Raw genomic sequence first — 26699 nt, forward strand, 5'->3', positions numbered from 1 at the left:
CACCGCCCCAGCGATTAGTCTCAGGTCAAGCAGTGTTAAGCCATTGGATGTCAGGCACTGTTGATTGGTCACCTTCTGAATGAGCTTTATAACGACAGGCTGAATTGGCCATTGCGTCCCTCCTGTCTATTGGTTTCCTTTTTCAGGACTATCACTGTCACCGTGATTGCTGTGGAGGACCTGCTTATTGTGTTCTTTAACATCCGTTTTGCTTTTATAAAGTAATGGAGGGATTGAAGAATGAGTAAACTTGTGAAATCTGGTCGATGCAGTGACGTTGCTTATTTTGATTGGACTGCACTGCGTTGAGCAGCGATTGCTTCACCTTTTTAAATTACTCGGTGCCAAAATGTTGTTATTCAGTACAACTCAATGTGATGATGCGTGATTTCTTCGTGCCCTGCGTTCGATGCTGTGCTGCAGGCGAATTCAATTACTGCTGATTTGCCACGGCCGAGTTGTCGTCGTTGTTGTTGCTTAGTCCGTATGACGTGTCGCGCGCGTCTTTTTGCGTTCATTGGTTTTTAATAGAAATGAGGAAGAGAGGAAATGTTAATCCTCTTTTTTTAGTATTTCAATCAGAATCATCTAAAATTACTCCATAAAGAGCAAGCCATCAACATGGCTAACAAGGTAGTGGCGACAAGTAGAGATGAAGTGGATGAGTTGACTGCTAAAGGAATTCTTGAAGCTGAAACTGTTTTTTATCCAAGTCAAAGTAGTGGATCTAATCAGAGACTTCGCTGTGGCCAGCTATACCGTAATGTGCAAACTTCTGAATATGTTTGCTTCATTAGCCATGATTCTGTTCTTTATGTACCGGGAGGTAAGAGCACTTTTGATATTCTTTATAATTTTTCGAATTTTGCAGTTTAACATTTTTGGATATTTAATTATTTAAACGGATTAACAAGCAGTACAACAGTTCAAAATATGAAAGTTCATTTGAATTTGTGCTATGTACAAATTTAATTTAATTTAACGAACATTTTAATATGCTAAGCGGCTTGGTAATTGGGATGAGAATGTTTTTTGTTGAATTGTAAGCGTTTTGATCCCACCGGCAGATGGCATTTGATTAGTGGAGAAACAATGGTCATCAGGGGCTGAGCGGTGCATAAGCAAGAATGAGAGGCGAGGTCGGGGCGCCCAAGTGGAACGCTTTTACCGACCTTGACCGTTGCTCGTACTTTGTCACTGTTGCGCGGCTGGCAAATGATAAAAATGACAATATCAATATTTGACTATCGGCGGTCACTGTGTACACACAACGATGTCAGCTTCTGCGATGGGCAAGAAAGTGTGAGCTGTTAAATTGACGTTTCAGCTATGCTGCAGAAGCAGAGTGAAGATAGAGAATGCAATGATGATGAACGATTTGTGCATAATTTATATTATTCTCACTACTTTCAGTGGCAGCCTCTTGTCTTCATCTGGTTTTATAGTTTATCGTACTTTAAGCGGACTGACTGCTCAAACAGAGCCTTCATGAGGCCAGTTTTGTTATGGATCAAATATTATTTAGCATTCTTTATTGGAAAGTTCGTTCCGTTCAAAAAGGCTAATAATTGTAATCATTGGGTTTTAATATTGCCAGTTGGCGTATGAATATATGTTGTAGAAATAATTCTTGGCTGAAATCTGTTTCGTGAAGTTAGTACTACAGTTGCAAAGGCTGTTTTGCAAAAACTTGCAAATTCGCTTAGCTGGTATAGATGATAACACGGCATTGGCGTTTAATTAGAAAATTGGCTCTGGTTAAAATTAAATGCTTAATCACGCAAACAGCGCAGCAGTGTGACAATTTTTTGTCTAAAAATCAATTCACCTTGTTGTTTTCCTGATGTAGCGTCACTAACCGCTTTTGAACTATATGTAGGTTAGCATGCAAATAGTTGACTGGTGTTTAACAAAGTAAACGCGCAAAACAGTGAACAGTAGAAAGAGTTTGATATGATGAAGTAAAATGTTCCAGTTAAAATTGTTCGAATGTTTCAGAAAATTTAAAAATGACAAAAATAATTCGATAATGCGACTAGCGGTACTGACCTTTTCAGGTCAAAGAAATTTTGAATTTTCATTTCTAAAATTAGAATATTATACATTGTTTTTCTGATTCATTTTATTGTGTTGCTTCTACGGCGAATCATGAAATAGCATCACTGCAGTTGCTTTTTACCAACTGGCGTTTTGACAACTTCATTCTCACAGCATCATCTGTTCAGCTTCATCGGTGTTAGGATATAAAAAGGCGGCTTTGAATGTTTTTGATTTCCGCAGTCGACCACTGTGTAATGTTCATAAATGATAGGCGTCAGTTCGTTTTTTATATTAAATTTAAAAGCTAACTTGCTGCCAACCAAAGAAAATAACGTTGCCACTGCGGATAGTTGCGTTGTGCTAAACTGCGTTGCCAGTGCTGTCTCTGATTATATTTAGATCGATTGGAGCAGTTCTAAATTAAATGTAAATATACTTTAATTTACTACAGGAATAAAGCACCAGTGGAATTTAGACAACAGTTGACCAGAAACTTTATTTAAACGCTAAATGACGTTAACTTTACTTTTTTCAGCATTTTTTATCTTTTACACATTCTTATTATATAACATTAACTTCGAAATGACAAATTTGTAAACAAATTGAAATAGACGTGCTTGATGTGTAAAATGTGCGTATGCGGTGCATTTTATATTTCAGAAAAAGTCAAAAATATCAATTTAATGCTTTCTTTATGAGGATGGAAGTGAAAATATTCATGGTCAATACTAACACACTAAACGGTGACGTTTCTCATCCAACTGCTTAATAATGCTCTTTCCTCTAACACCTGCTTTGCAAACCGGTCTATTGTGAGAGCGGTCATTGCAAGCACTATACCAGTGCTTGATGGAACAGCGATAATTGTTTCAGGCTCGACTCGTTATTCTAGATAACCATGAGCTTCACGAACTGGTTCAAAATTTGCAGTTGCCATGTTTTTCGTTATTATTTTGTTTTGTATCATGCATGGCTATTGAAAATGCAGGTGACGCAATTAAAAAGCTTTGGCTTTGGAGAAAAGGCAGGATTGATGACCACACGGTCAGACAAAGGTCAGGGGCAAAGTTGGCGTTGCTATGGTTGACCAAGTATTTGCATTGAATCCGAGGAAGAAGAACTCCAGCAGTGTGCCGCTAATTAGCCTGCCGCCTGTTCAATTAGCTGATGGTCGTTGATTAGCAATTGCTGGTCTGGCTGGATTCGATATACCCTTGGGGCAGCGGGTCGTCGAAACGTTACCTGATTACCGTTAGTGCTTTGGCTGGCTGGGCCAAAGGTGAAGACGTTTACGACGGCCAACTGAGCTAAATCGAAGATTGCTTTAAATGAGCTTTGTCATGTAAACACTTCACTAATGGTCAAATTAAGCAGAGCACAGCTTTCTAGTGACCGTTAGACATTATGGGTTGGTAATTAATTTTCAAGCACTTAAAAAATAGTTCAGCTGCGCTCAGCTTCAGGAGCTACTTACATCGGAAATTGTAAAAATGCTTTGCTTTTTTAACAATATAATTTTTGGCGTGTAGTCGTGTGCTAGTTAGTCCAAAGGCACAGTCACAAGTCTGCTTTAGATACTCTAAACGGAAGCAAAGTTTCACCGTTTCGCTTCAATACTAACAACGCTGTCATTGCATTTCCAACGGGTCATCCAAGTTTTCCACAATGGATATTTCGATGACAAGAGAAGGAGATTTAATTTCGAGGTGAAACGATGTTTGCAAGCAACGGGCGAGAAGCGATAGTCTGAAAATCGTCACTCAGCTGCTGCATTGATTTTTTCCTCCCCACTAACAAATATGTCACTGGAGATTCTAGGCTATTCTTTATTTCACTCAACTGACTGATGTAGCACCGCTGCGCGTTAAATGTTGAAATGAGGTTTATCATCTTGATCATGTGCTTGGTTGTTTCAAATAGCAATATACTTTGCACTAAAACAGTAATAGAATATTGTAGTTCATGATTAATACATTTGGAACACTTTTTAATGACAGTCATAAATCGAGTTAAACCTGAGCGGCAAAAAATGTATTGCAAAAAGCGCAGTGTTTGAGAATTTGTTTATGTAAAGTAGAAAAATCAGAAGTATGCATATCTTCTAACACCTGTCGTGGTTTCTGAACTTGAAAAAGAAATATCAATTTTTTCCAGTTATCAGTTTAGTTTGTTCATTTGAATTGCCTATAACTAGCCAATAAACTGGTGATTGGAGTGAAAAATATTTGCCAATTCAGCGGCTGAACGGATGACAACGGCGTCACATTTTCCTGTTTGCATCGCACGCTTTTGCTGCTATTTACTCACAGTCTATATACTATTAATAAACTTCAGGCATTGCTTTGTCGACACTGCTAATCATTCACGCAGCTATCCGTGATTAATGTACGGTTGAAATTAGACCAGTTAATCTCATTACTAATTTATCAAGAAATATTGTATCGAGAAATAAAACAAATCTTTGTAAAAATGGAAGCTTTTGCATTTTAATGAACGTGATATGTTCAAATCACAATGCTAAGATCACAAAAAAAAAAAATATATATATATATATATATATATATATATATCCATTCATGAACTGCAGCAGTTCGATTGTATTTTGTTTCTGTTATTATGTTTTTTTTAATTTTAATAATTTTATGCTAAAAATAAATAATATGATATTTATTTAGCAAAATGTCATTTTTTTAATAATTTATGTTCGTTGACAAATAATTCGTTGCATTATATTCACTACAGCAAAAATTAGTAACTTTTTCATAGTTGGAAATGAGATGAAATTTGAGTTGCTCGTGTTCGTGTTGTTTTATTAGCCCAAATTACAAGATTGTTGTATAAACACTTAAAAATTATAAAAACTTTTGAACACAGTGTAAAAAAGTGGTTTCTATGATGTTGATATTAATCTTACTCATTGATTAATTGATGAATGATTCTTTTTTCATTTAGATTGCGTATATTTGGACAGCCAACGTCCTGATCAACCGTATTATATTGCAAGTATTCAAGCTTTTAAAATGGTATGTTATTTTGCATACATTTGTTAGTGTAAATGGACTTTACTTTGTTGTGGATTTGCCAGCATTGCGTCATCTAGATAATTAGATGTGGAAACAAAGAAATATGTCACTTGTAATATTATGGTGATTATTGAATAAGAAATTTAATCTTTTTATTGAAATTTTCGAGGCTGAAGAAAGGAATTCTGAGGAGTGTAAAAGAAAGGAGTCGTGTGACATTGAAGTGAACTGACTGTAGATGACCTTTGCAGGACAGTGACAGGACCTTTGCATTTAATGTCAGTTAGTACCTCAGCAGTTTGACTTCAAACATACTGTTTGTCAGGCAGAGTTTAAACAAAAATAAATGCAATTCTAGTTGCGTAGAAGAGCGTGTCACTGGAGATTTTTGCTTTCTATTGACATAACATGCCAATCCTTATTTGCTACTTTTTGTGTGAAGCATCCGCTGCAGTAATCGGCTCGTTCTCAGATGGCACAGCTTGAATTAGTTGGTCGACTGCACTTGAAACAATGCAATGAGATGGAAAAGCGACTAGTGCTGTTGACCCAGTTGTGTTGCCGACCGGCAGATTGTCAGGCCGGCAGCACAACTGGCTACAATTAGAAAGCCTGCCGAGGGTTAGTTTGTTGTTAGACCCGCTCATTCATTATAGTGCCCCTTGGTCCATACTGTCGCCAAGTGACACTAGATAACTTTGGCCAGCCGCCTAAAATCCCGCTTATATTATCATTCCAACAGGTGGCGTTTAATCACCAAATCGGCTCACAAAAGTGCGCACAAAAGGCAATAAATTTTCAATAAAAGCAGCTGAGATGGTCATTGTCTTTGCTGCGGTCGTTGACTAGTCGAACAACAGTTAGCCAAACAAACGAAAGCATTTCAATTTTCAGCAAACGTTGCTATTATTATTTGTTTAAGTGTTTCGACGTGAAATGTGTAACATTCACAGATTCATAGATCGGAATCATCAGCATAGGAGTTCAGTTTCAAGAATACGAAGTAACAAATGCCGGCCACGTTTGACATTTTTTCTTTTGACAATAAATAATACAGCCTTTGCAAACTTTACTGTACGCATACAATGAATGAGGATGAATGAATAGCTTTTTGTTTTGCTCATAGACGCGCAGTGCAGGACATAGTTATCAAATAGCATCCAGCCAACCAACAGCAACCTGTTTTGGTTGCTTTTTTTCTATTTTTTGATTCCGTCTGCTTTTATTAACAATAAATAAATAAATAAAATTTGTAAGGGGAGTGTAAAAAGCTGGTCTCATGGTAGCGCTTTTTAATTCAATTACTGCTGGTCGGCGTTCTTCCGTCTCACAACTGCTGTGCTGTTCACATATTGATCAGTATAGTTACGTTAGCTTGACAGAAATTACTTAATTGATGCAATGATGCGAAATGAAGTTTGAATTTAATTTTTTACCAATTGCTGCTTTCATTTTATATCAGATTGTCATTGTTGAACTATTTGCTGGAATAATTTTTGAATGATAATGAATGAGTCGCCCTGGTTGGGGATGTATGTTGTGTTTTGTACATTTGCAGCTGCTTTTTACAACGCAGTTGTTCTGCAAAACGGCTCTTGCCGGTGTCAGCTGTTTAGCGGAAGTTGTGGCTTTTCGAAATATATAGTTGGTTGACACGGTGGAGTTCAGTTAATCACTGGATCACTGCTAGTGTAACACATCAGACGTGCGTGATTGATGCACGTCTGTGCTTTCTGCTTTTCTGCCAGCAGTGTTGGTAACGACGAGATAAAGAGGAAGCATTGCGTTGACACATCAATTCAGCTTTTGTTCAGTTTCTTTTAACTGGCGCCAGTCTGCGTTTTATTCTGTCAACATAGTCTGCACATTGACCTTTATTATTTTTTCATAAAATGCAGTTGCTAAAGCCATTCATTTCTTGTTCACTTTTGTGAAAGCTCATTTGCATAAACATGTAACTTCTCTACCTCAGACAATGTTGGTTGCATTGTCCGTCAAATTTTTGAGTTGAAAGCAGCTTAATATGGTTTTTCTTTTGAAAAAAGTTACAAGTTTTTTCTTTTTCATTACGAAGATTTATGTCATAAATGCCATTGACTCTGATACGTACTTATACTTGTACTTGAAAATTCATTTAATATGTTATTTAAAATAATGATTCAATCTTTTCTGTGTGGAGCTTCTGTAACGACATTATTCTTCTAATTTTTATAAATATTTATACTTTGCTAAGTGTTTCTGCTGTTAAAAATCAATATAGCTGCCAATAATAATTACATTCCCACAGCTTTAATGCATTTATGCTTCACAAAATGTATTGATATATATGTAGCTTTTCTTGGTCAGTTTTTTTGCAATTTCAGAAATTATTTGTATAAAATAAGTTGCATATAAGTGTTTATTTGAGTTATTTGTTTGTTGTTTCAATTTATTAAAAAATACGTTCACTGATAAAAATGTTTATTTGTATATTCTTAAATTAGAATGTTGTGAGCAGCATTAAATAGTGTAAAAATTTTAATGCAACATTTAGTTATTCAAGTTTGAAGAGGGACTTTACATTGTGAGGAGGAAACATATTTTCTTTAAATATCTTTTGCGAGATGTACTTTTACAATGAAATGCAACAATGTTTCTACTAGCAGATACTTTGTTTGCAAAGACTGGTTTTTTTTGTATTCTCCACTATAAGCATTTGCGCTAATCTGTCTTTGTGACATGGCCGCAATAGCTGATAGCGATTGGTCTTTCATCGATTGAACGACCTTGGCACTAGTGTATTGTCTGGTGATTTGGCAGAATTGCACGCTTGGCTTCTCTTTTACTTTTTATTCATGTGAAATTTCATTGAAAAAGGTTGCTGCTTACACATGCAATTTGTTTTCATGCGCGAAAAGTTGTTCAACATATAATAGATGACATTGAATGTTTTTTCAACTTTACAATTTATTTTTATCTTCAACAAATAATTTCTAAATTATTTTCTCCATCTTCCACTTCCCAATAATGTCCCTGTACCAGTGTGACTATTTTAACCATCATAATATTCTTTTTCTTTCTTTTCATAATTTTTCGCTCATAATGATCACAAATTTTGATTTATGCAATTTCACATTTCCTTATTACGCAATTATTATACGCAATTATGCAATTCCACAATTTCACAGTTTTCATCTGTTTATACAATTATAAATAATCTTGTGCTTTCAGCACTAACAGCAGTGCTTAAATGTCACTTTTATCACTGTTGATGAGTATTAATCATATCTGCTTTGGATAACGTCATAATGTAATTGCTGATTTTGAAAAACCATTTCATATATTGTGTAAATTCAACATGCACAGCTATTTGGTGATTTCTTTGCGTGTGCTTTTTAAACATTGACCTAAGGATTCGTTCTTTCTGAAGTCCTGTAAGCGTACCGTTTGTCGTGTTCGTGGTACCGTAGAGGCGACAGATGAAAAGACGAATGGGCTGATGTCGAAGTATCTTCAAGGCATATTCATACCCGCCTAATATGACCAATGACATTGATATTTTTACTGTTGGACTTTGTTTTTCATTGGAGCCGGAATGCTACCGTTGATTTAGCAACCAATGATTAAGTTCAAGTCAACCAGTTTTTCTAACAGGCTCTTACAATGCTGTTGATTCCAAATCGATCAGTGTGCTTTAATTGCGTTCTCAACGCTTCAGTTCACTTTCCGCAAGCGTATGGCAGTGTGATCATTAGAAAGAATTTAAGCTTTTCATTCTTTGGGTTTGCGTTTCATGTTTTATTTTATTTTATTTTTTGATTTTACATTCATTTGCAGCATTTTGACGCTTTTGATACAATTCAATGCAATGTTTGTTTGTTTCTTTTGATATTTTTTGGCTGTGAACTTCATTGGTCAAAAAGTGAATTTTTCAATCAGGTTGTTGACTTGTTTTTTAAATGTCAGTAATGTTTCATTAGGATGTGTCTTTGTTCTCCTTTGTTACATGTTGAGTTTGATTTGTCTGCTGTCGCCAGTTCTGCCAGTTCAGCATGATTGGCTATCTGATAGCAATTCTATTATCGTTAATTGATGGATAATTGATACTTTGTGTATGGTTTAATTTGCTTCTTGGTTGGACGATTGATTGTCCAACAACAGTGAGAAAGAAGAAGAAAGAAAGAAAGAACGAGAGTGAGAGAGAGAAAGAGAGAGGGGCACTAGTCAAATAGTTGTCAGTTTGAAGTTTACTGTGCTGATTGACTGCTTGTTCAATGCACACATGATGAATGTCTGAGAGAGGAAAGAACGTTTACTTTTCTGTGTACAAAGCTAGCCACTTTTCATTACTCCAAGCGACTTAGTTGCGTTTCAGCTGCCTGATCGATGATGACGCACCTTGGACATCATCACTACCTGGTTTGCACACACAATTAACAGTTGAAGTTGAACAATTGCTCTCGACATTTATTTGTCACTCTCCGTTTTAGTTTAGCTATAATTTACAGTTGCCATAAATCACTGTTTTGTTTAAAGAGTTGACCATATATAAATAGAAAAGGGGGTTGAGGAAAAATTGATAAATGTTGCAGTTGAAGGAAACTGCGGGAGTGTTGTTGAGCTGTGCTTACTGTGCGTGGCCACTGTTTTACGTGTAGCACAACTGTCGAATGTAGCGGTCGAGAAAAGGCAAGCGCATTTGATTGATGTGGCCAAGTTGTTCAGCTGGCTTGTGAAAATTAATGCCCACTTGAAAAACTAGCTTGACGTCTTCAATCACTCGCTGATGTTGCTTGTGCTGCTGCTGCTGCTGTTGTTGCTGTTGCTGTTTCTATTACTATGTGCTGCTGTTATTTTTATTGTTGTTGCTGTTGTTGTTGTTGTTGTTGCTGTTCATGCTGATGCTGATGATAACGATGTTGATTATGATGATATTTATTTTATTTGCAGGCTTTTTTCATAATTCAGGAAGCTAGTCATTCTTTCTTTGTAAAGCTGCTTAGCAGCCACTTTCTGTTTTATAAATATTGATTGCGTTGTCCTTAACGCGCGTTGGCTATGCTGCGGCGTTTGGCGAATGGAATGAATGCTTGCTTATTTCATGTCTCTAATTAGCTTTCCGCTTTTTTAGACTAAGCGAGACCAGCTGAACGTGCTCGTCAAATGGTACTATCGTCCCTGTGAGCTTCCTGAATTGGTATACGACTCATTACTTCAGGAGCGCCTTTCAGAAGAGCACTGTAAGTAGACTTTATATTTCTGTATTTCACATTGTCTGTAATTATTTCACTGTTTGATGAGTTAGTTATGCATGTATATTGAGCTCTGTTTTAACATGTTAAATTAGTTTCTGCTCAGGTGGGGACAGTAAATGGCCGCGTAATTGGCTAGACTGTCTGCCACCATAAAGCGGCTGTGATTAATCGATTTTTTTTTGTTTCTGTTAAACACGCGTCTCTGTGTGCGCGCGCGTTATTATGTGTGGCTAAATAATAATGTAGAAGTTCATCCTGTTTGCGTGACACGATCAGCTATTCATTTCTTTTCATTGCCTAAGAAATCACTCTTTATTTCTAAAAATGCTCAATCAGTCACAAGTGGACGATTGCTTTTCAATTTTAATCATCTAAGCAACATCTTTCGATTCTCCAAGGAAACTGTCTCTCTGTTCATGAACAGATATTTGACGTTGCAAGTAGCAGCTGCGTGATTTTTTTTAGCTTAAGACGCATTATTGTTGACGGAAGCTTATTTCAGCGGCACTTTTCTGCATTAATTGTCGACAGCTGAACATCTGGAATAAAAAATGATGTTTCATAAATGATATAAAGTATGTAAAAAGGAATGTTTGGAATGCTTACGGCGTAATTATGACTTGCCACGCAAAAAGCACGCATCGTCCATTGCATCTATTATGCACCGTTTGCGCTTTCTACACAAAAACGGATGTATTTTTGAACTGGATTGCCATGAGCATTTTGACGCGATTTGTGTTCCATTGGAAAATGCGCAGACAGTTTTGTGCTTTGCATCACTGCAGGTTTTCATGTGCAATCATAGTACATGAAAATTGCCATGCACTAATTAAACTTCGCTTGTATCATAGTTGTTCGTCAAATTCTCTCAGAGCGTATTAACGTACTCTGCGTCATGTATTACAAGCATAAGCTTTTTTCTTTTCAATCAAGTAGGTTGGTTGTTCAAGTAGATATAAAATACAACGCTTGAAATGTAATTTTGCAATTACTTTTTTCTAATACAGTGAAATGAATTTTAAATTAGTCAGTTTCTGATTATTACAACAAATGTAGCATAGAACCTTTTCAAAAAGAATGTAAATTATTACTTTTTAGTTAGTTAATTTCGACTTTTTGGATTTGTTGCATCATTATCAAAATTTTTACTAAACTGCTTAAAATATTTTTCCAGTTCCTAATGCTTCTCAATTAAGAAAATGCATGAAACATTTTTTATGATCATTCACAGCTTTTATTTAAATAATTGTTAATTTAACATAAAAAGTTTTAACCTTTTGCTTCCTGCACTGATTCGAATCGATTGTTGCTTTTCTAACTCATTTTTCACTCAATGTTGTTTGCATTAAACATGGATACGTCATTATGATCTGTTATCATAGGAAAAGTGTTTGCGCGCATATTATGAATTTTACAAATAAATAAATAAATATATATATATATGTATGTATGTATGTTGCTTTTGAACATACAGCATTTTGCGTCTTTAGGGAATAGTCTTTAACTAATGAAAAAGAGGGAATGGTTTCTGAATGGTGTATATTATTATGTTGAACAACAGCAATGCATTAAGAAAAATTATTGGTGTGGTGTCATGGCTGCCAGCTATTTACTTGTTTTTATTTTCAGTGAGACTTTTGGATGAAAATAATAATTGCAGGCTGTTAATGTAGTGAAATCTGTTGAACTAGTTTTAGTGAATAAATTTTATGCTAAAACAATTACTGTAAAGTGTTTTTGTATGGTTTATTGTTAGCTGTCATTTATACCAAAATAATTTCCACGTATTGTTGAAACAAAACTGGAATAAAAATAATTGAAAAGCTGATTCAATTTAAATAAGGTAGTTTTATTTTTATTTTTTCTGTTGCTTTAAAATTTTTTGTATTTACATAATATGAATGGTAAATTCATGTTATTTCTTACTACTGATTATTTAAGGTTGCGTCAGCTTAAAGAATACGAATGTATGTATCATTGTTTGATGATATGTAATTTTAATATTAAAAAATGATTTCGCGTATATTTGTATATATATATATATATATATATATATATATATATATTAGCGTAAAATTGTTTTACAAGCAAACATTTTTTGCAATCTTTTGACAAGCGTGGCGAATATTGTTTACTGACAAATTTGACATATTAATACCTGCTTATTATTAATACTTGCTTATTAAGAGTGAAGACGATAATGCTTTTAACGTAATAGTAAATTAATGCTTAAATTTGAAGAATGAAAAACTGAGGGCATGAATTTTGCTAGCAGTACTGTATTCCATAGTCACATCTAAATATTCAGTCAGTAGATGTAGCTTTCAAATATGAATATCTAACTACATCATATTGGAAAGGTTAACAACATTAATCCACCTCTGTGATTATTTTTTGTTCACATTATACACAGTATGTATTTACTTGTATTTGGGTGTGTGTGTGTGTGTGTGTGTGTGTATTTATATATGCAGTGATATTAGTTTGCACTGGTCTTTAATAGTGAAACATTGGCAATAGTTGTCGACGAGTTGTACTAATATGAAGAAGAATGCATGTATTGAAAGCATGCATGTAGGGATTGCAGTGCAAGCTGTTGCCTGGCCACTAATTCGAATCGCTGCTCGACTCATTGATTCTGCTTTATAATCACTTTCGGGAAAAGCACGTGTCATTGTTGTCTCGGCGGGGTCGTCCAAGTGTCGTCGGCATGCTGGCGCTGAATTACCACATGCAAAACTGATCAATGCAATGCAGTGATCAACGTTTTTTTAAATTATTATGCAGATGTTTTTATTGGTGTGCTTATTTAATGTTAGTGATAATTTAGATCATTGTTGATTGAATAAAACGCCAACGGATATGTTGACGTTAATGTTTTTTTTTACTGTAGATATGCTTTTATTTAATTATTTATTTGAATTTTTTCAGTGTTTCATCTGTATGCTTTTATAATATTTACCTTTTGATTAGAAATTAACAATCAGTAATTATTTAGCCAATGGTAATTTTGTAATGTTGTTTTCTCTTCTGCTTTAAAGAGATTTATTTTCTTTTTCTTTTTGCCATTATCAGTGACACTAAACTTACAGATATGTTTTATCAAAAATTATTTGTTTAATCATATTTGGAGCAGTTTTTAGTTTTAGTTTTAGTTTCTTTTTGGTAATAAATTATATTGCCATATAATGTTGAGTATTATTGTTTCTGTATTTATTTATATGATAAGTATGAAGCAAACAGTTCTGTTACAGTATACATATTATGTGAAACTACTGCTCTACTGTTTTTTGTACATGTAATTTAATTTGCAAGCAATTGATCTTTCTTTCAATCTTTCAATAAAAAGAAGGCTTGCTTCCTTTTCATGCACTTCCTGCAGCATCCGGATTAATCAATAAAACAGCGGCATTGCTTTTCTGTCGCATCTGACCGTTGATTGTATTGATTTTCTGTTGCTATAAACTGACCCTAAAAATCAGCAAATCAACTACAAATGAATTTCTTATAGGTTTGAAATTATGAATAGCTCTTTTTTATTCAAGGTAGATTTTATTGTGCAATTGTACACTGCTTAATAATTGCGGATAATTCTGTTTATTGCAGGCTTATTTTTTGTTTGCACAACGTTGTGCAGCGTTTCTGTTAGATTCAATTAAATTAGTGTCTGCTTGCCAAACTGGCTAAGTTTATATTGTAGTGTTTGCGCGTCGTGTGCGATCCGCCTATACGCCGATTAATTGTTATGCTTTCATTTTAGGCCTGGCTTTAGATGATGCTAACCCGGAAGGAGTAGTAAAAGAGAATCGAGAAATATTTATTTCTGACGCTGTCGACACCTATTCTGTTGCTGCCCTCCGGTAAGCATAAGATTTTGCTATCAAACAAAAATAACGAATTATGATAAATTTCTTATTTTGTTCATCAGTTGAATGGGAATGTGAAAACTATGAGTGACCAAATAGGTGTAAAATATTTGTGCAAAGTTCGTTGATTATATGTATTATGTTAAAACCAGCGGATAGGTTTTTAGATGAAGATAAAAGATGATAGTTAGATCGATGTCTGACGCTTTGATTGACTAGTCCCGCCTGATTCCATTATGATTGTGCATGCTGGATGGTGCGGCTCTAGAGGACGCGCTTGAACGAATTAGGGAAATTGAATTGCTAGCTCGCGTTAAGCGCGTCTGAACTAAGCCGTGTGCGCGCAAATTAAACGCCGCTTGTTGTTTCTTATGCCGTACTGCTTTTGTGCTTCACGCGCATCGATCTACTTACGGCTTACGGCTTACGGCAGTGTAAAGCTTACACGTTGACAAAACGACCAACAAGCAGAGGTCGATTGCTTTCTTTGATATGGGTCGGAAGTTTCTTTTCATAACTTTGTTTAATTGTACAATACCCTCTTAATTATATTAAAGAAATTTAAGTTTGTTTCATTTCATTTTATGGATAATCTTTTTTTACATTTCTCATTTCAATAATTGTATAACATTATCAGAATAATTGGAAAAGATCAATTTTTAAGCATGCATTAATCACTTAGTCAGAACTTTGCACTGTAATTTTTTCAATAAGAAAGCACTACTATTACATGGGATAAATTGCGTAGAAGGGGGCATTAATTTTTAAATCTTTGACTTTTTTGTACTTAATTTATTCAATAACTTCATTCAGCATTGCCAATAGTAAAGAAAAAGTTGTATAGAACATGTTAGATTTAGTCACTTTTTACTAAAGAAACTCAACAAACGCGTTTCTGTTCACTTATTTCTCATGCATCTTTCTTCTATTTCATGCGTTGATGGAACTGGATTTAGTTGACAGCTTTCTGTGACTGATAATTAATTCAGCTTTTTTTTCATTTGAATGTAAGCTTTTTTTATTGCGTAAATAGTTTGGAGGTTTATGGAGAGCATGTATGCATTAAAAATTTTTTGAATGTTCTGAAAAAAAAAGAAAAAGCAAATCGAGTAAAAATTCTTCAATACTGAACTTCCTTCCTCATGACAACATTTCACGATTGCCTAATTGTTTAATAATTGTCGGGATATTATCAGTTTAATGGAAACGCAAGAACAGAAAATTGAGAAGTTGCTTTTTTGATGATTGTTTGTTTGAAATGGAAATAGTGTTACAGTGTTACTTTTCCTAATAAAATAGCTGCACTGTGCATTTTGCATAAATTATTTTAAAGGTACGGACGCAAGCAAACCCAGTTGCTTATAAAGTAAGAAGAAAAATTGTTTAGTTGTGATTTTTAGACGAATGGATAAAAGTGGATATCATTTGCTGACGTCTTAATTTGTTCCTTAGGGACGATAGATAGATGGATGGATAATGAGAACACGAGGCTTTTGAAATAGTATGGCGACAATTTATAAATACAGTCGTCCCTCAACATTCGTGGATTTTATTATTTGTATATTTCAGAACCGCCAAAAAGAAAAATGCTATTTTTAGCCCCTAGTGTGTATGTATGCTGCAGGTTCAGTGCATAGTTGTTTCCGTTTATGAAGTTCCACACCATAACAATAGTGATTACGACTTAATCAAACTGAAAGGCTGAATAATTGCTACTAATTGCTAAGATGAGAAAAAGATAAAAACATTAGGATGCACAGAAAAGGGGACGCTGCGAACAGGAGGTTAGCTTACGGCAGCACCGGTTCTGCGATTCCAGACACTTGGTCCAGACTGGTCAACCGGTCCGGATATGTCTGGAAGCGCAGTATTTCCGCTTGCATGCTAGCGCAGTCCCACACCAAGTATTCGCGGAAATTCGACATTCGCTTAACGCTCATATCGCGAATGTTGAGGACCAACTACAGCTGCTTTTTTTAAATCCACATTTCTCAGCAATTAACGTAAGTATTTATATCCGTGTAATGCATTGTAAATGAGAAACCGATAACGGCAGAAATTTTTATTGGTTTCACTAGCAGAGTTTAATTGCAGAAAAGAAATCTTCGACAGACAGGCGGCTTGAACTATTTAATATTGCTGTTTGTGAGAAAAAGATTGATACTTAATTTGAAATTTAACCATGAAGTTCTAAATGCTGCTGTTATTTTTTGATTTCACTGACCTTTGTTTTGTCAAAAACAACGATCTGCTTAATAATGACTAATCATCTATCATTCATTGTTTGTTTGTTTGTTTTTATCTTTTCTAAAGTGTTAGATTTATGATAGATTAGTTTTAGAGCACTGTAGTCGCATTTTGCAGTGTTGTGTGTTTAGAAGTGCGTTATCAAGTTAGTTATCAGCAGGGTTAGGTTGACAAATATTGCTTGTTTGGCATACTTGGCCAAGCAAATCTGTTGGTGAGTGTTCTGTAGAAGCAATTTCATACAGCAGTGATCATCAGCAAGAATATAAAAGTTGCACTTTGTTTTTCTTATATTTGGTTGATTTTTCCGCCGTTGGTTTCATATATTCAAAATCTCCTTTTAACATTATGTCCGCATTTGACATTACGTGTGAGTGTTTTCTACTTAGAAATGCAAATATTTGCTAAACTCAGCGGCCGCGTTGACTTGGTGTTCGCAGATTATCAGCACGCTACTATGACGTTGGCGTTGATTTGCCGTTTATGGAATTGTTGGTTACATGAATCGTTAAGGGAATTCTCTAAATATAGGTTTAAAATTGCATTGTTTTCTCGAACAAATTGTTTAACCTTTTTACATCTTATCCAAACGCTCACCACAAATTCCAGACGTCAATTTTTGTTAGCATCGATTTGTTTCTCTTTTGTTTCCTTTTTATTATTTGCAAATATTTGTTGCTTACAATTACAGTTTCAGTTTGACTAGACATTATTTGTTTGCATTTATCGCCATAATCTGTTTAATTTGCATAGATTAATTTTTGCTCGCACTCGCAAGCAGTAAATGGGATAAAAGTAAGATAATGTAACGCACTTCATTCAGTTCTTTTTCACAATACAAAGTTTTAGTCAGTTGAAATGAAAACAGTGGTTTTTCTATAATATAATTACTGCCGTATTACTTGAATAATGAATGAAAAATGAACGTAGCATCATAATTTTGATAACAAAGCAGAGTTTATATGGAAGCACAATTTACAATCAATAAATAAATGGCGTTGGACATTATTATAAGCAGAGACTGTTTATTGTTGTAAATTTTAAAAAATCTTAAAAAATAGATAATGTTTATAATGAATATCTTCAAATATGTAGTGTTTATTTTTTGTATTCAGAAACCAAAGTGCATAAAGCTAACAGCACAGCGCATATTTGTTGAAGAGACACATTTTAGACGGCTGATCAGTTGAATGTCGTTCTTTGCGACAGTGCAGATCACGTGTTGCTGCTTTGTGATATGTCAGTCAGTAAGTTGGTCGGTCGGTCAGTGAGATGGGCAAAAAGGCAATTTTTAAAACAATACATACCGCTGCTTTTCAGTTGTTTTCAAACTGTTATGTTAATGCTACTGATTTATTGAATTTTATTTAAAGCGTAGCTTATGTAAATTTCGATAGCTTTTTTTGATTATATTCAATTTTTTCAAGACTGTTGCTAGAGGAAAAAGACAGTATTATTATGCTCAACAGTTTTGCCACTTGCTAAAAAAGAATACAACAGTCAAAAAGGAGGCAAGTTGTGTTGTGTTCATCATCGCTGTTGTATTTAGATATCGTTATAATAAGAAAAGTTGTTCAGCTCTAAAGCGTTAATTGAAGATTGCAATTATAGGTGGAGTTTTCTTTTCAGAACAGTTAATTCACCAATTTGACGTCAAACTAACTCATTGATATATGCATTGATGAAGAAAACAGGTGGCGTAGTATGTAAACGTTTGCTTTCAATCGTCAAGCGTTTGTTACTTTGTCGCTTCATTCGCGCTCTTGTGCATGCATGCATGCTATGTTGAACTTAAGCATTTTATTTTATTTTATTTTTTCTCTGATGGTTTAAATTGATTATATTAAATTCAGTTAGTTTGGTAGCAAAAGGTGGTGCTCTGTTCATTTTATGTCTGGTCCACTGTTACTGTTATTGTTGTGCTTATTCAGTTTCAGTGTATTGCTGCTTTTTCTCTTGTGCAATTTTAATTTTCACTGCTTAAACTCGTGTTCGTATCATTTTTGTTTTTTTATTTCTGTGAATATCACTGAGAGCAAATGAACTGAATAGACGCGCTTGGATTTTCAATTTTTTCGTTCGGTTTTAAAAATCTCCACACTCCTATCACTAATTACTAGGATGATGATTGAAATTTATTTGCAGCTATCTTGCATTATTATTTTCTTTTTATTGCAACATAATGCGGTTTTCAGGTAGATGATTTTGGATTTTTAAAATAGGTTTGCACGATTTTTAATTAGACCACCTTTGATGATACTTAATAAGGAAGAAAAGTACAAAAATGATACAAAATTTTGGAATAGAAATTTCAGAAACGTATATTTGCTTTACTTTCCCGGCTACACAGTCAGTGTTACTGTGGAAATTGTTTGTTATGCATGGGCTGTCATCCGTTATAATTGGTGAAATTTGAAAATTTGTTATCATTTTTATCATCAGCAATAATATAGCATAACAGAAATTGTTGCTAGTATAAATTTATACTTATCAAATGTGAAATGAATTCCATTTTTTGCAGAAATTTGCACGTATAATCAGATTTGCAGGGACTGTTTCTGCTTTTAAGATTGTTAAAGTGTTTTGTCATTTTAGGGGCAAGTCTCACGTACAGCATTATAAAGAGATCTCGTCAGCGCGTGAATTTCAACCACATCCAGATCATTTTTATTATATTCTCGGTTATAATCCAGAAACCAACAGGCTGGCGACTATTCAGGGAGAAATTCGTGTCGGGCTCACTTATCAAGCCCGACTGCCTGAATACAAATCAGACAATGACTCTTGTGAAGAGGAAGAAGCTGCAAGAGAAACACTGGTATGGGCACCTAATCGAATTGCTGACTCAGACTTGGTGGTATTTTTGCAAGCAGCTCGGTGCGTTTCTTTTACAAAAGTGTATGATATATCTATCTAAGCGATAAAGTAAGTGAACATGTTTCAGTAGTATGGCTGCTTTTGCTGGTATGTGTGACAGCGGTTCGACTGAAGACGGGTGTCTGGCTGCGGCCCGAGATCAGATAACTATCAACGCATTCAATGCGGTGAGTTATTATTATTTAGCAGTTAACGGTTAAAGCAAAATTTTCTGTCTGTGACCATGGCAAACAAATATTTTTTTACAGCTGCACAGAAACGATTACGACACGGGTAAAGCTTTACAAGAGCTTGTTAAGAACCCATTGCCATTGTCAGCCGACAAGCGCTGGTCAGAAGAAGAAACGGTAAAGAATTTTTAGCTAACCTAAAGTAGCTACTTCAGTTTCATTACGAAGTGTCTGTCTGCTTGTTTTAGAAAAAATTTGTCAAAGGGTTGAAGCAGTATGGAAAGAACTTTTTTAAGATACGCAAAGAGTTGCTGCCGCACAAACAGACGGTAAGGAATAATATATATGTATATATATGTGTATATATATATGTGTGTGTGTGTGTGTGTGTGTGTAGAGAATGGAGAAGGTATTTACTAATAACTGCACAATCTTACTAATGTGATTTTTGTTTGTAGTTGGATTTTAATTAAAAAAATTAATTTTAGAAATAAAAATATAGTTTTTGTGTAAGTGCACAAGTTTTGTTATTATTTTTTGTAAAAGGTATTTTAGAATTGAACTATTAATGTCTGCGCATGCATCTAACTTATAGTGTTACCTTTGTTTTGAATTTTTAGTGATCAAATATTAAAATCACTTGTGATATTGTTTGGTCATTTAGGATTATTTATTCAGTTTATTTTAGTTAATTGAGAACAAGTAGATATATTAAGCAGTTGTTATTGTAGGCTGATTTGGTTGAGTATTATTACCTCTGGAAAAAGTATCCGTCGGCTTTGCATCAGCGACCTCGAGCACGTCATCGTCGAGCACAGACATCTGTTTTAAGGCGGGTGAAACCAAATGGCAGTAGTCGAGCTGCTTCTCGGCCAACATCTTCAGAATTTTGTACATTATGCGTTATTTGGCTGATATACTTACTTATACTTGCACTTTTATGTATTAAATATTAAATTTTGTTGTAGTGGATCTGAGCTCAGCTAGTGAAAATGAATGTGACTCAGACGAATCGAATTCAAAAGATTCATCCGTTTACGCTTGTCATCATTGTTATACAACCAGTAAGTGTAGATAATTGATCAGTTGATTAAAGAGCGGCCATTATCATAATCATAATCTTTTAAAGATTCAAAAAACTGGCACCACGCTGGAAAAGAGCGAACATTGTTGTGCACAGAATGTAGATTGCATTTTAAAAAGTACGGCGAACTGCGTCCAGTGGTTAGACCTCGTACACCGCCGTCAGTGCTTTTCAAGCCAGCGAAAGAAGAATTAGAAGAGATGAACTATACTGGTGGCATACGTACTCGACGCAGTAATAAAGATTACGGGTCAGCTGCTTCTCGTCGACATGCGGTGACACCCACAGCAGCTGAATTAGAGAAAACTCGCCATGCGGGCAGCTCACGTGTGTCTTGCAACGGTAATAATGACAAGCCTCTTGGTCCGAAAAGTCCCAGCAGCGCTTCGACTAGCAGCACAAGCAGCAGTATCACTGCAGCGGAATTGCCAGAAACAAAGGTAGCGTGTGCTTCGTGGAATTTGCTTCCGTGATAACAATGAGTACTTATTTTTAGAAGTTACCCCGCGCAAAAGGTGGTGGAAAGAAACGAAAGGTTGAAAAAACGTCACCTGCTTTGTCTACTGTAGATGAGACTGTATCTACTGCGACCAAACGATCGACCAAGAAGTCCCAGGCAACAGTGACAGCAGAACCGACAGCTACTACTGATTCAACGACGTCTGAATTGAATAACAACGGTGCCGCAGCTAGTGATAATGATGACATTACTCCTGATCACAGTTCATCAGTTTCTAGTCCACCTTTGTCTAACGATCGATCAGCAACGCCGAAAAAGTTGGCGCCATCAATTGAGGAGTCAATTGATTGTGTTGTTCGGGGAAGTCTTATTGCAAATTCACCAAAGTGGAAATCTCCCAACAACAATGGCGATACTACAGAGAAGCCAGAAAGTAGTAGTCCTGCTCTATCTACGATATTACCAGTTGAAAATGCTGAGCAACAGCTGCAGCTGATCAGAACAAATGAAAAAGCCACAATCAAAGCAGCCTCTGATGTCAGCGCAGCAGTTGTAAGCGCTGATGCACTATCAACACCACCTTTAACAACAACAATGGCAACAACAACAACAACAACAACGGCAACTTCGGTTTTAGTTACTGTCAAACAAGGGGAGCATTCTGCCACACCGATATCTTCACCGCTTGCAGTGACTTCGGCGTCTCAACAGTTACCATCTGAACTTACCAGTAGTCACGTCAATGTACTCAAGGAACCATCGTCGTTGGTTTTGTCTGGTCTTCTCAGTAGAAGTAGTGCACCTAGCATTCCAGCGCATTCGCTTTGTCAAAACAGTCAGGCTGTTTGCACAACTACATCGGCAATTACTTCAGCCGCTTGTAGTGTTATCAAAGAGACCGTTATGCTTCTCAAAGAGCAACAACCAAATGAACAAATCGACAGCGAAGATGACGTAGACTATAACGGTTCTGTATTACCAGCAGCCAAAGAACCTGAACCGAAGATTGATGATGGTACAGAGTGTCACCGCAGTGCTAATGCAATGTGAGTGATGATTCTTTTATTTCTAAAAAATCTTTTAAAATTTGGCGGTTATTTTAAAACGATGATAAGATCAAAATAAAGTGAATATACATTACAGTAAGCAGTTGTTAACTGATACGTACGTTTTCAGATTTCGTCGTCACTGGTACAGAGGCTCATCGAATTCATGTTCCAGAACAGATTTAATATTTGTACCATTGCCTGATTCACCGCTGGCAAAAAAGCGGCAGAAAGAAGCGACGCTTCGACGGCAGACTGAAATCAAGGAAGAAAAAGTACTGTGTTAACTTTTTGTATGAATGCAAATGTGTTAAATATTTATTTTCTTTTTTTTTTTGAAGAAAGAGCGACATGCGCAATATTTATCCTCGTCTACGTCCACAACATTGACAACAACGTCAGCGCAAACTAATCTGACTGTTACAACACCAAGTACTGGTTTACACGCAACAGCATCTCCTTTTGGTACAGGTTTGCCAAATAATTTTAATATGCTTCCGATGACAACATTCCATGCGTCATCGCATGATCTACCTGCACTGCAACGCTTGAAAGAGTACGCATCTGCAGCTGCCAGCGCGTGCACCCCTGGATCACCGTCTTTTCATCAGGCAGCTTTGCTTGATCCTGTTTTGCAGTATCGTATTCTGAGTGGACTTTATGGTCCAGCCGAGAAAGAACGGTAAGTTCTGCTTCTCAGAAACGTAAAAAGACTGCAGTTAAATTAATACTGTTTATTAGGTGGTTTTGTTAATTACAGTTTTTGTTTGATTCCATGTATGATTAGGCGCAAGAGAATTTAATCAATTTTGTCTTATATAGATTAGAGCAGGAGTTACGTGAACGTCAGCATGATTTAATAAAGCGTGATTATGAATTGTCAAAGTCGCTGTTTTCATTGTCAAGCACTGCACCGTTGTCACATCAACAAGCAGCTGCTGCGGGTAACATTGGCTTGCCCGGTGTTAGTCCAATGGCAGGGGGTGACGCACGTCAAATGCTTGGTGGCTTTCCCGGTCAATTTTCTCCCGTTAATTCAGCACAGGCTATGGCTGCCGCTGCCGCAGCCGCAGCAGCTGCTGCAGGCTCTGCAGGTGCAGCTGGTGGTAATGCTGCGAGTACTTTGCCATTGAACGTAATAGATCAGGCAACTTTGGATCGCGTGCAAACTGACCGTCTTTTGCACGAACGAATGCAACTTGGTAACTTTTTTACGGCATTAAAAATTTTTTGAATGGTTTTCAAATTATTATCAGAAGTGATATTATGTTATAATATTATGGTTTTTCAGAGCGTTTGGCCCAGCTATATCCAAGTAATCCAATCTTACGAATTGAGATAGATCGTTTATCAGCTGCTTTGTCAGCGATTGCAACTCAGCATCACACGCACAGTCATACCCATTCGCACACACACTTGCATATTCATCCTTCGTCTGCAAGCTCATCAGGTGCACCTGAATCGACAACTACGAGTAGCATAGCTGCGACACCTCATCCACAATTATGGGGTGCTGGAGGAGCCGCATTTCCTACTGCAGCTGAGCAGTTAATGCAGCAATATTCTACACTATTTCGACCTGCACCAGGCGCGTTAACAGCTTTGGACAATGGTGTGGGTGCTAGTCATTTGATGGCATCAGTGCCTGGTTTACCACCACCCGGTCTTAACATGCACGCTGCCACTGTACTCGATCCACTTGCTGCTGAACGTCTTCAGCAGGTAAGATTTTACTTTGTATTTTATTTTTCTTTTCATAAGCTAATTATTTGTTGTTGTTTTTTTTCTGAATTCATTTTCCGCTTTTCAGCTTCAGCAAGAGCATATGCAACGTCATATGTTGCTGGAAAGAGATCGACTGATGACTGCACAGCAGCAAGTTGCCATGCAGCATAATGAAATGATGCGGTAAGTAAGAATTAAGGATATGAATAAGTCATTCACCATAAAGTGCTTATTATTTGAAAAGCTTCCTTTATTATCATGATTTTGTTTACATAATAATCTCAGAGTTTTTATATCTTATAATATTTTGTTTTATTGCAGTCGCTTGCAACAGGAGGGTAGCTTATTGGGCAATCCTGGTGCCCCTGGCGCTGTTGGTGGTCTGCTGCGATCTGACCGACCTTCATTTGAGAAGCCTTAGCAATTTTTTCTTCGTGACCACTGTGATTGCCTCATCGCTGACAGAATGTAAAGGTCTTTCGCTGATAGTACATTTCGAATTATGCTGTCATATAATGAAGCTGTGTTGTCATTGCAAATTCTTTTGCTGCTACAGTCTTATTGTCGTGGTCGCCATTATTTAGATTTTGCCTCGCATTGGATTGGTTGATTACGTTTTGGTTTTGCCAGTGCGAGCTGCGTTTCTTTGTTTTTATGACAGTTTTATTCGTTCGTTCCCAACCTTTCATATATCATTATTGTTTAACAGCTCTGTTTGCGTTTCACAGTGGTGTTCATTACATATTATGCGCTATTTCTTAATTAGTTTTTCTTATATTGCTTTTTTTGAAGACAACTGACTATACACGCTGTACAATTGATGAACTGTTGTTTATTCGTTTTGTTGCTTTTGGAAATTAAAACTTTAAAAATTTGAAATGCTGAAAAATACTGTTTGTTGCCCCTCTGAATGTTATTTAACAATGTCAACAATGTAAGATTAACATGTCACCACTATTATCACTCTATGTTCTATTACATGGCAAAGCACGTTGAGTTAGAAAATATTTTGCATTTTTTGCACTGCCTTATTAATAAGAGTTTCACTTTCATTTCAAATGGAATTTTTTTGCATGTGGAAAAGATTCCAAAAATTTGAAACTATTTTTCACTATTCATAACAGATTGTTAACGTTGTTTCGTTCTTCATTTCTTCGTTATTTTCACTCACGGAATGCTGAATTGCAATGTTTCATTCATTAGCCAACCAGTACTCGTATATTTATCTGAAGGAAAAACCTGTTTGACTATTTAACAATCCCGTTGCTTGTGTTTTGCCCTGACATAAATAATATCGCTAACTATCTTCTGATTGAACCTTAAGAAACAACTGAATGACTTTTATACGTTTACATTTGTTTGTATACGTTGTCTCAGCAATTTTCTCCTTTCGTAGTAAAGCCTGTTCATTGCTTTCAACATCATTATTAATGAGGAAAAAACTTTCTATTCAACAAAATGCTCAGCATTGCATCTGCTTTTTTGCTAAATGTTTTAATAAAGTAAGTTTACACTAAAATATTTACTGAAAGCTACGATGAATAATTTCAGGGCTAATATGCTACTTTATATACATGAACATTCAAAAGAGCGTAAGTTGGTTCTATATTATTAAACCGAAAAGTTTGCATATTAATAAAATTTTGCATAATGTTGTTTGTAATGTAAATAGAAACGTGCAATACGATAAGCCATTCCATTTGATAGCATTCACACGTTGTTACTAATTGAAAATTTGGTTGGTTATTCGACATGAAGTAATGCATTTTGCTATTTGCATTTGCATAATTTACTTACTGCTGCTTTATTACTTTTAGTCTCATGGCTAATATTGCTCAATTTATCGTCATGGCAGCACATACTGAACCTCAGTTCTGTTCTTTAATGATCATTTATGATAGAAGGGCAGACATGCTGCGCTATGCTACGCTATGCATCTATCTGTGGTTTTACAACTTGGGAAGGAGATTTTATGCTTACTATTGGCACGAATTTAGAGATATGCTGGTCAGAGATTAACCGGTTTTCTTTTATCTATTATAATGTTTTATCTTTAGATATTCTCAACCTATACTCGACTGTAGAAAACAAACGGCGATGTATATATACTGTGTGTATTTACATAACTGTAACAATATATGTCACTTTGGAAATTTAGTTGGCTTGAAAATCAATACTAAAAATACAAGTTATCGAAATGAAGAGAATCAACATCTCTTATAGAAAGTTAACAAGTGGAAATTGTAGGTAAGCATAATAAATATCTTTTGTTATATTCAATGGCATGTTGTGATGATTTTGAAATTCAGATGAATTTGAGATACTTTGTAATTGATTAAACATATAGCTGACGATGGATTATTAACACAACTTAATAACATTGTGTCTATCATTTTTTAAATGCATGCCTATTCAGCATAAAAAATTTTTTAATTTAGCAATTTTATTAAGTGATAAACTTTCAGAAACGGGATTCATTCAAAATGGGGAGGGGGGTTTGATAATGTATTTGTTGTATTTTGAATATATTTTAATCACAAAACGCTACATTTAAAGTTCACCTTTATAACAGCACCCAATCGTTGAATAAAAAAAAGAATAAAATTCATTAGTCACATGTTTGATATCAATGAAAAGCTAAATTAATAAGTAATGAGCATTTTATTCTGTGAAATGATTGCTTTTTAAATTTAAATAAAAAAATTTATTTCATGACTGATATCAATCAGAGACGTTTAGAAAAGATATGATAAAGAAAAGATAAAAAATTTATTTCTCAAGATTTTGTCTATCAATAAAGCACCATCAAAATGATATTTTAAATGGAATAATTGGCCATTGCGTGAAAACTTGTCATTTGACAGATTTTTTGAAACTTACATTTACAGATGTTGCGTGTTGTGCTTATTTTTTTTATATTTATATAA

At 35.4% G+C, this 26699-nt stretch overlaps 5 protein-coding genes across 5 annotated transcripts; 4 read left to right on the forward strand and 1 right to left on the reverse strand.

Moving 5' to 3' along the window:
• Nucleotides 1-621: 621 nt before the first annotated feature.
• Nucleotides 622-1608, forward strand: Tsp_09537 (conserved hypothetical protein). Its single transcript, XM_003371259.1, has 3 exons — nt 622-826; nt 1328-1380; nt 1414-1608. Exons 1-3 carry the CDS (start codon nt 622-624, stop codon nt 1606-1608), a joined length of 453 nt encoding a protein of 150 aa, XP_003371307.1.
• An 11151-nt stretch (nt 1609-12759) lies between these two features.
• Nucleotides 12760-13725, reverse strand: Tsp_09536 (conserved hypothetical protein). Its single transcript, XM_003371260.1, has 2 exons — nt 13671-13725; nt 12760-13016 (listed from the first exon to the last, which is right to left on the reverse strand). Exons 1-2 carry the CDS (start codon nt 13723-13725, stop codon nt 12760-12762), a joined length of 312 nt encoding a protein of 103 aa, XP_003371308.1.
• A 2024-nt stretch (nt 13726-15749) lies between these two features.
• On the forward strand, nt 15750-16576 carry Tsp_09535 (conserved hypothetical protein). The gene is made up of 3 exons (XM_003371261.1): nt 15750-15776; nt 15915-16166; nt 16505-16576. Exons 1-3 carry the CDS (start codon nt 15750-15752, stop codon nt 16574-16576), a joined length of 351 nt encoding a protein of 116 aa, XP_003371309.1.
• A 1024-nt stretch (nt 16577-17600) lies between these two features.
• On the forward strand, nt 17601-24193 carry Tsp_09534 (putative ELM2 domain protein). The gene is made up of 14 exons (XM_003371262.1): nt 17601-17657; nt 18932-19287; nt 19355-19454; nt 19536-19634; nt 20189-20399; nt 20587-20981; nt 21038-21553; nt 21713-22047; nt 22178-22322; nt 22389-22729; nt 22870-23063; nt 23339-23769; nt 23858-23955; nt 24094-24193. Exons 1-14 carry the CDS (start codon nt 17601-17603, stop codon nt 24191-24193), a joined length of 3378 nt encoding a protein of 1125 aa, XP_003371310.1.
• A 1037-nt stretch (nt 24194-25230) lies between these two features.
• Tsp_09533 (conserved hypothetical protein) lies at nt 25231-25791 on the forward strand. Its single transcript, XM_003371263.1, has 2 exons — nt 25231-25274; nt 25590-25791. Exons 1-2 carry the CDS (start codon nt 25231-25233, stop codon nt 25789-25791), a joined length of 246 nt encoding a protein of 81 aa, XP_003371311.1.
• Nucleotides 25792-26699: the final 908 nt, after the last annotated feature.

The sequence above is a fragment of the Trichinella spiralis genome (genome assembly GCF_000181795.1).
Source record: "Trichinella spiralis strain ISS 195 chromosome Unknown Scfld9, whole genome shotgun sequence".
Classification (NCBI taxonomy): domain Eukaryota; kingdom Metazoa; phylum Nematoda; class Enoplea; order Trichinellida; family Trichinellidae; genus Trichinella; species Trichinella spiralis.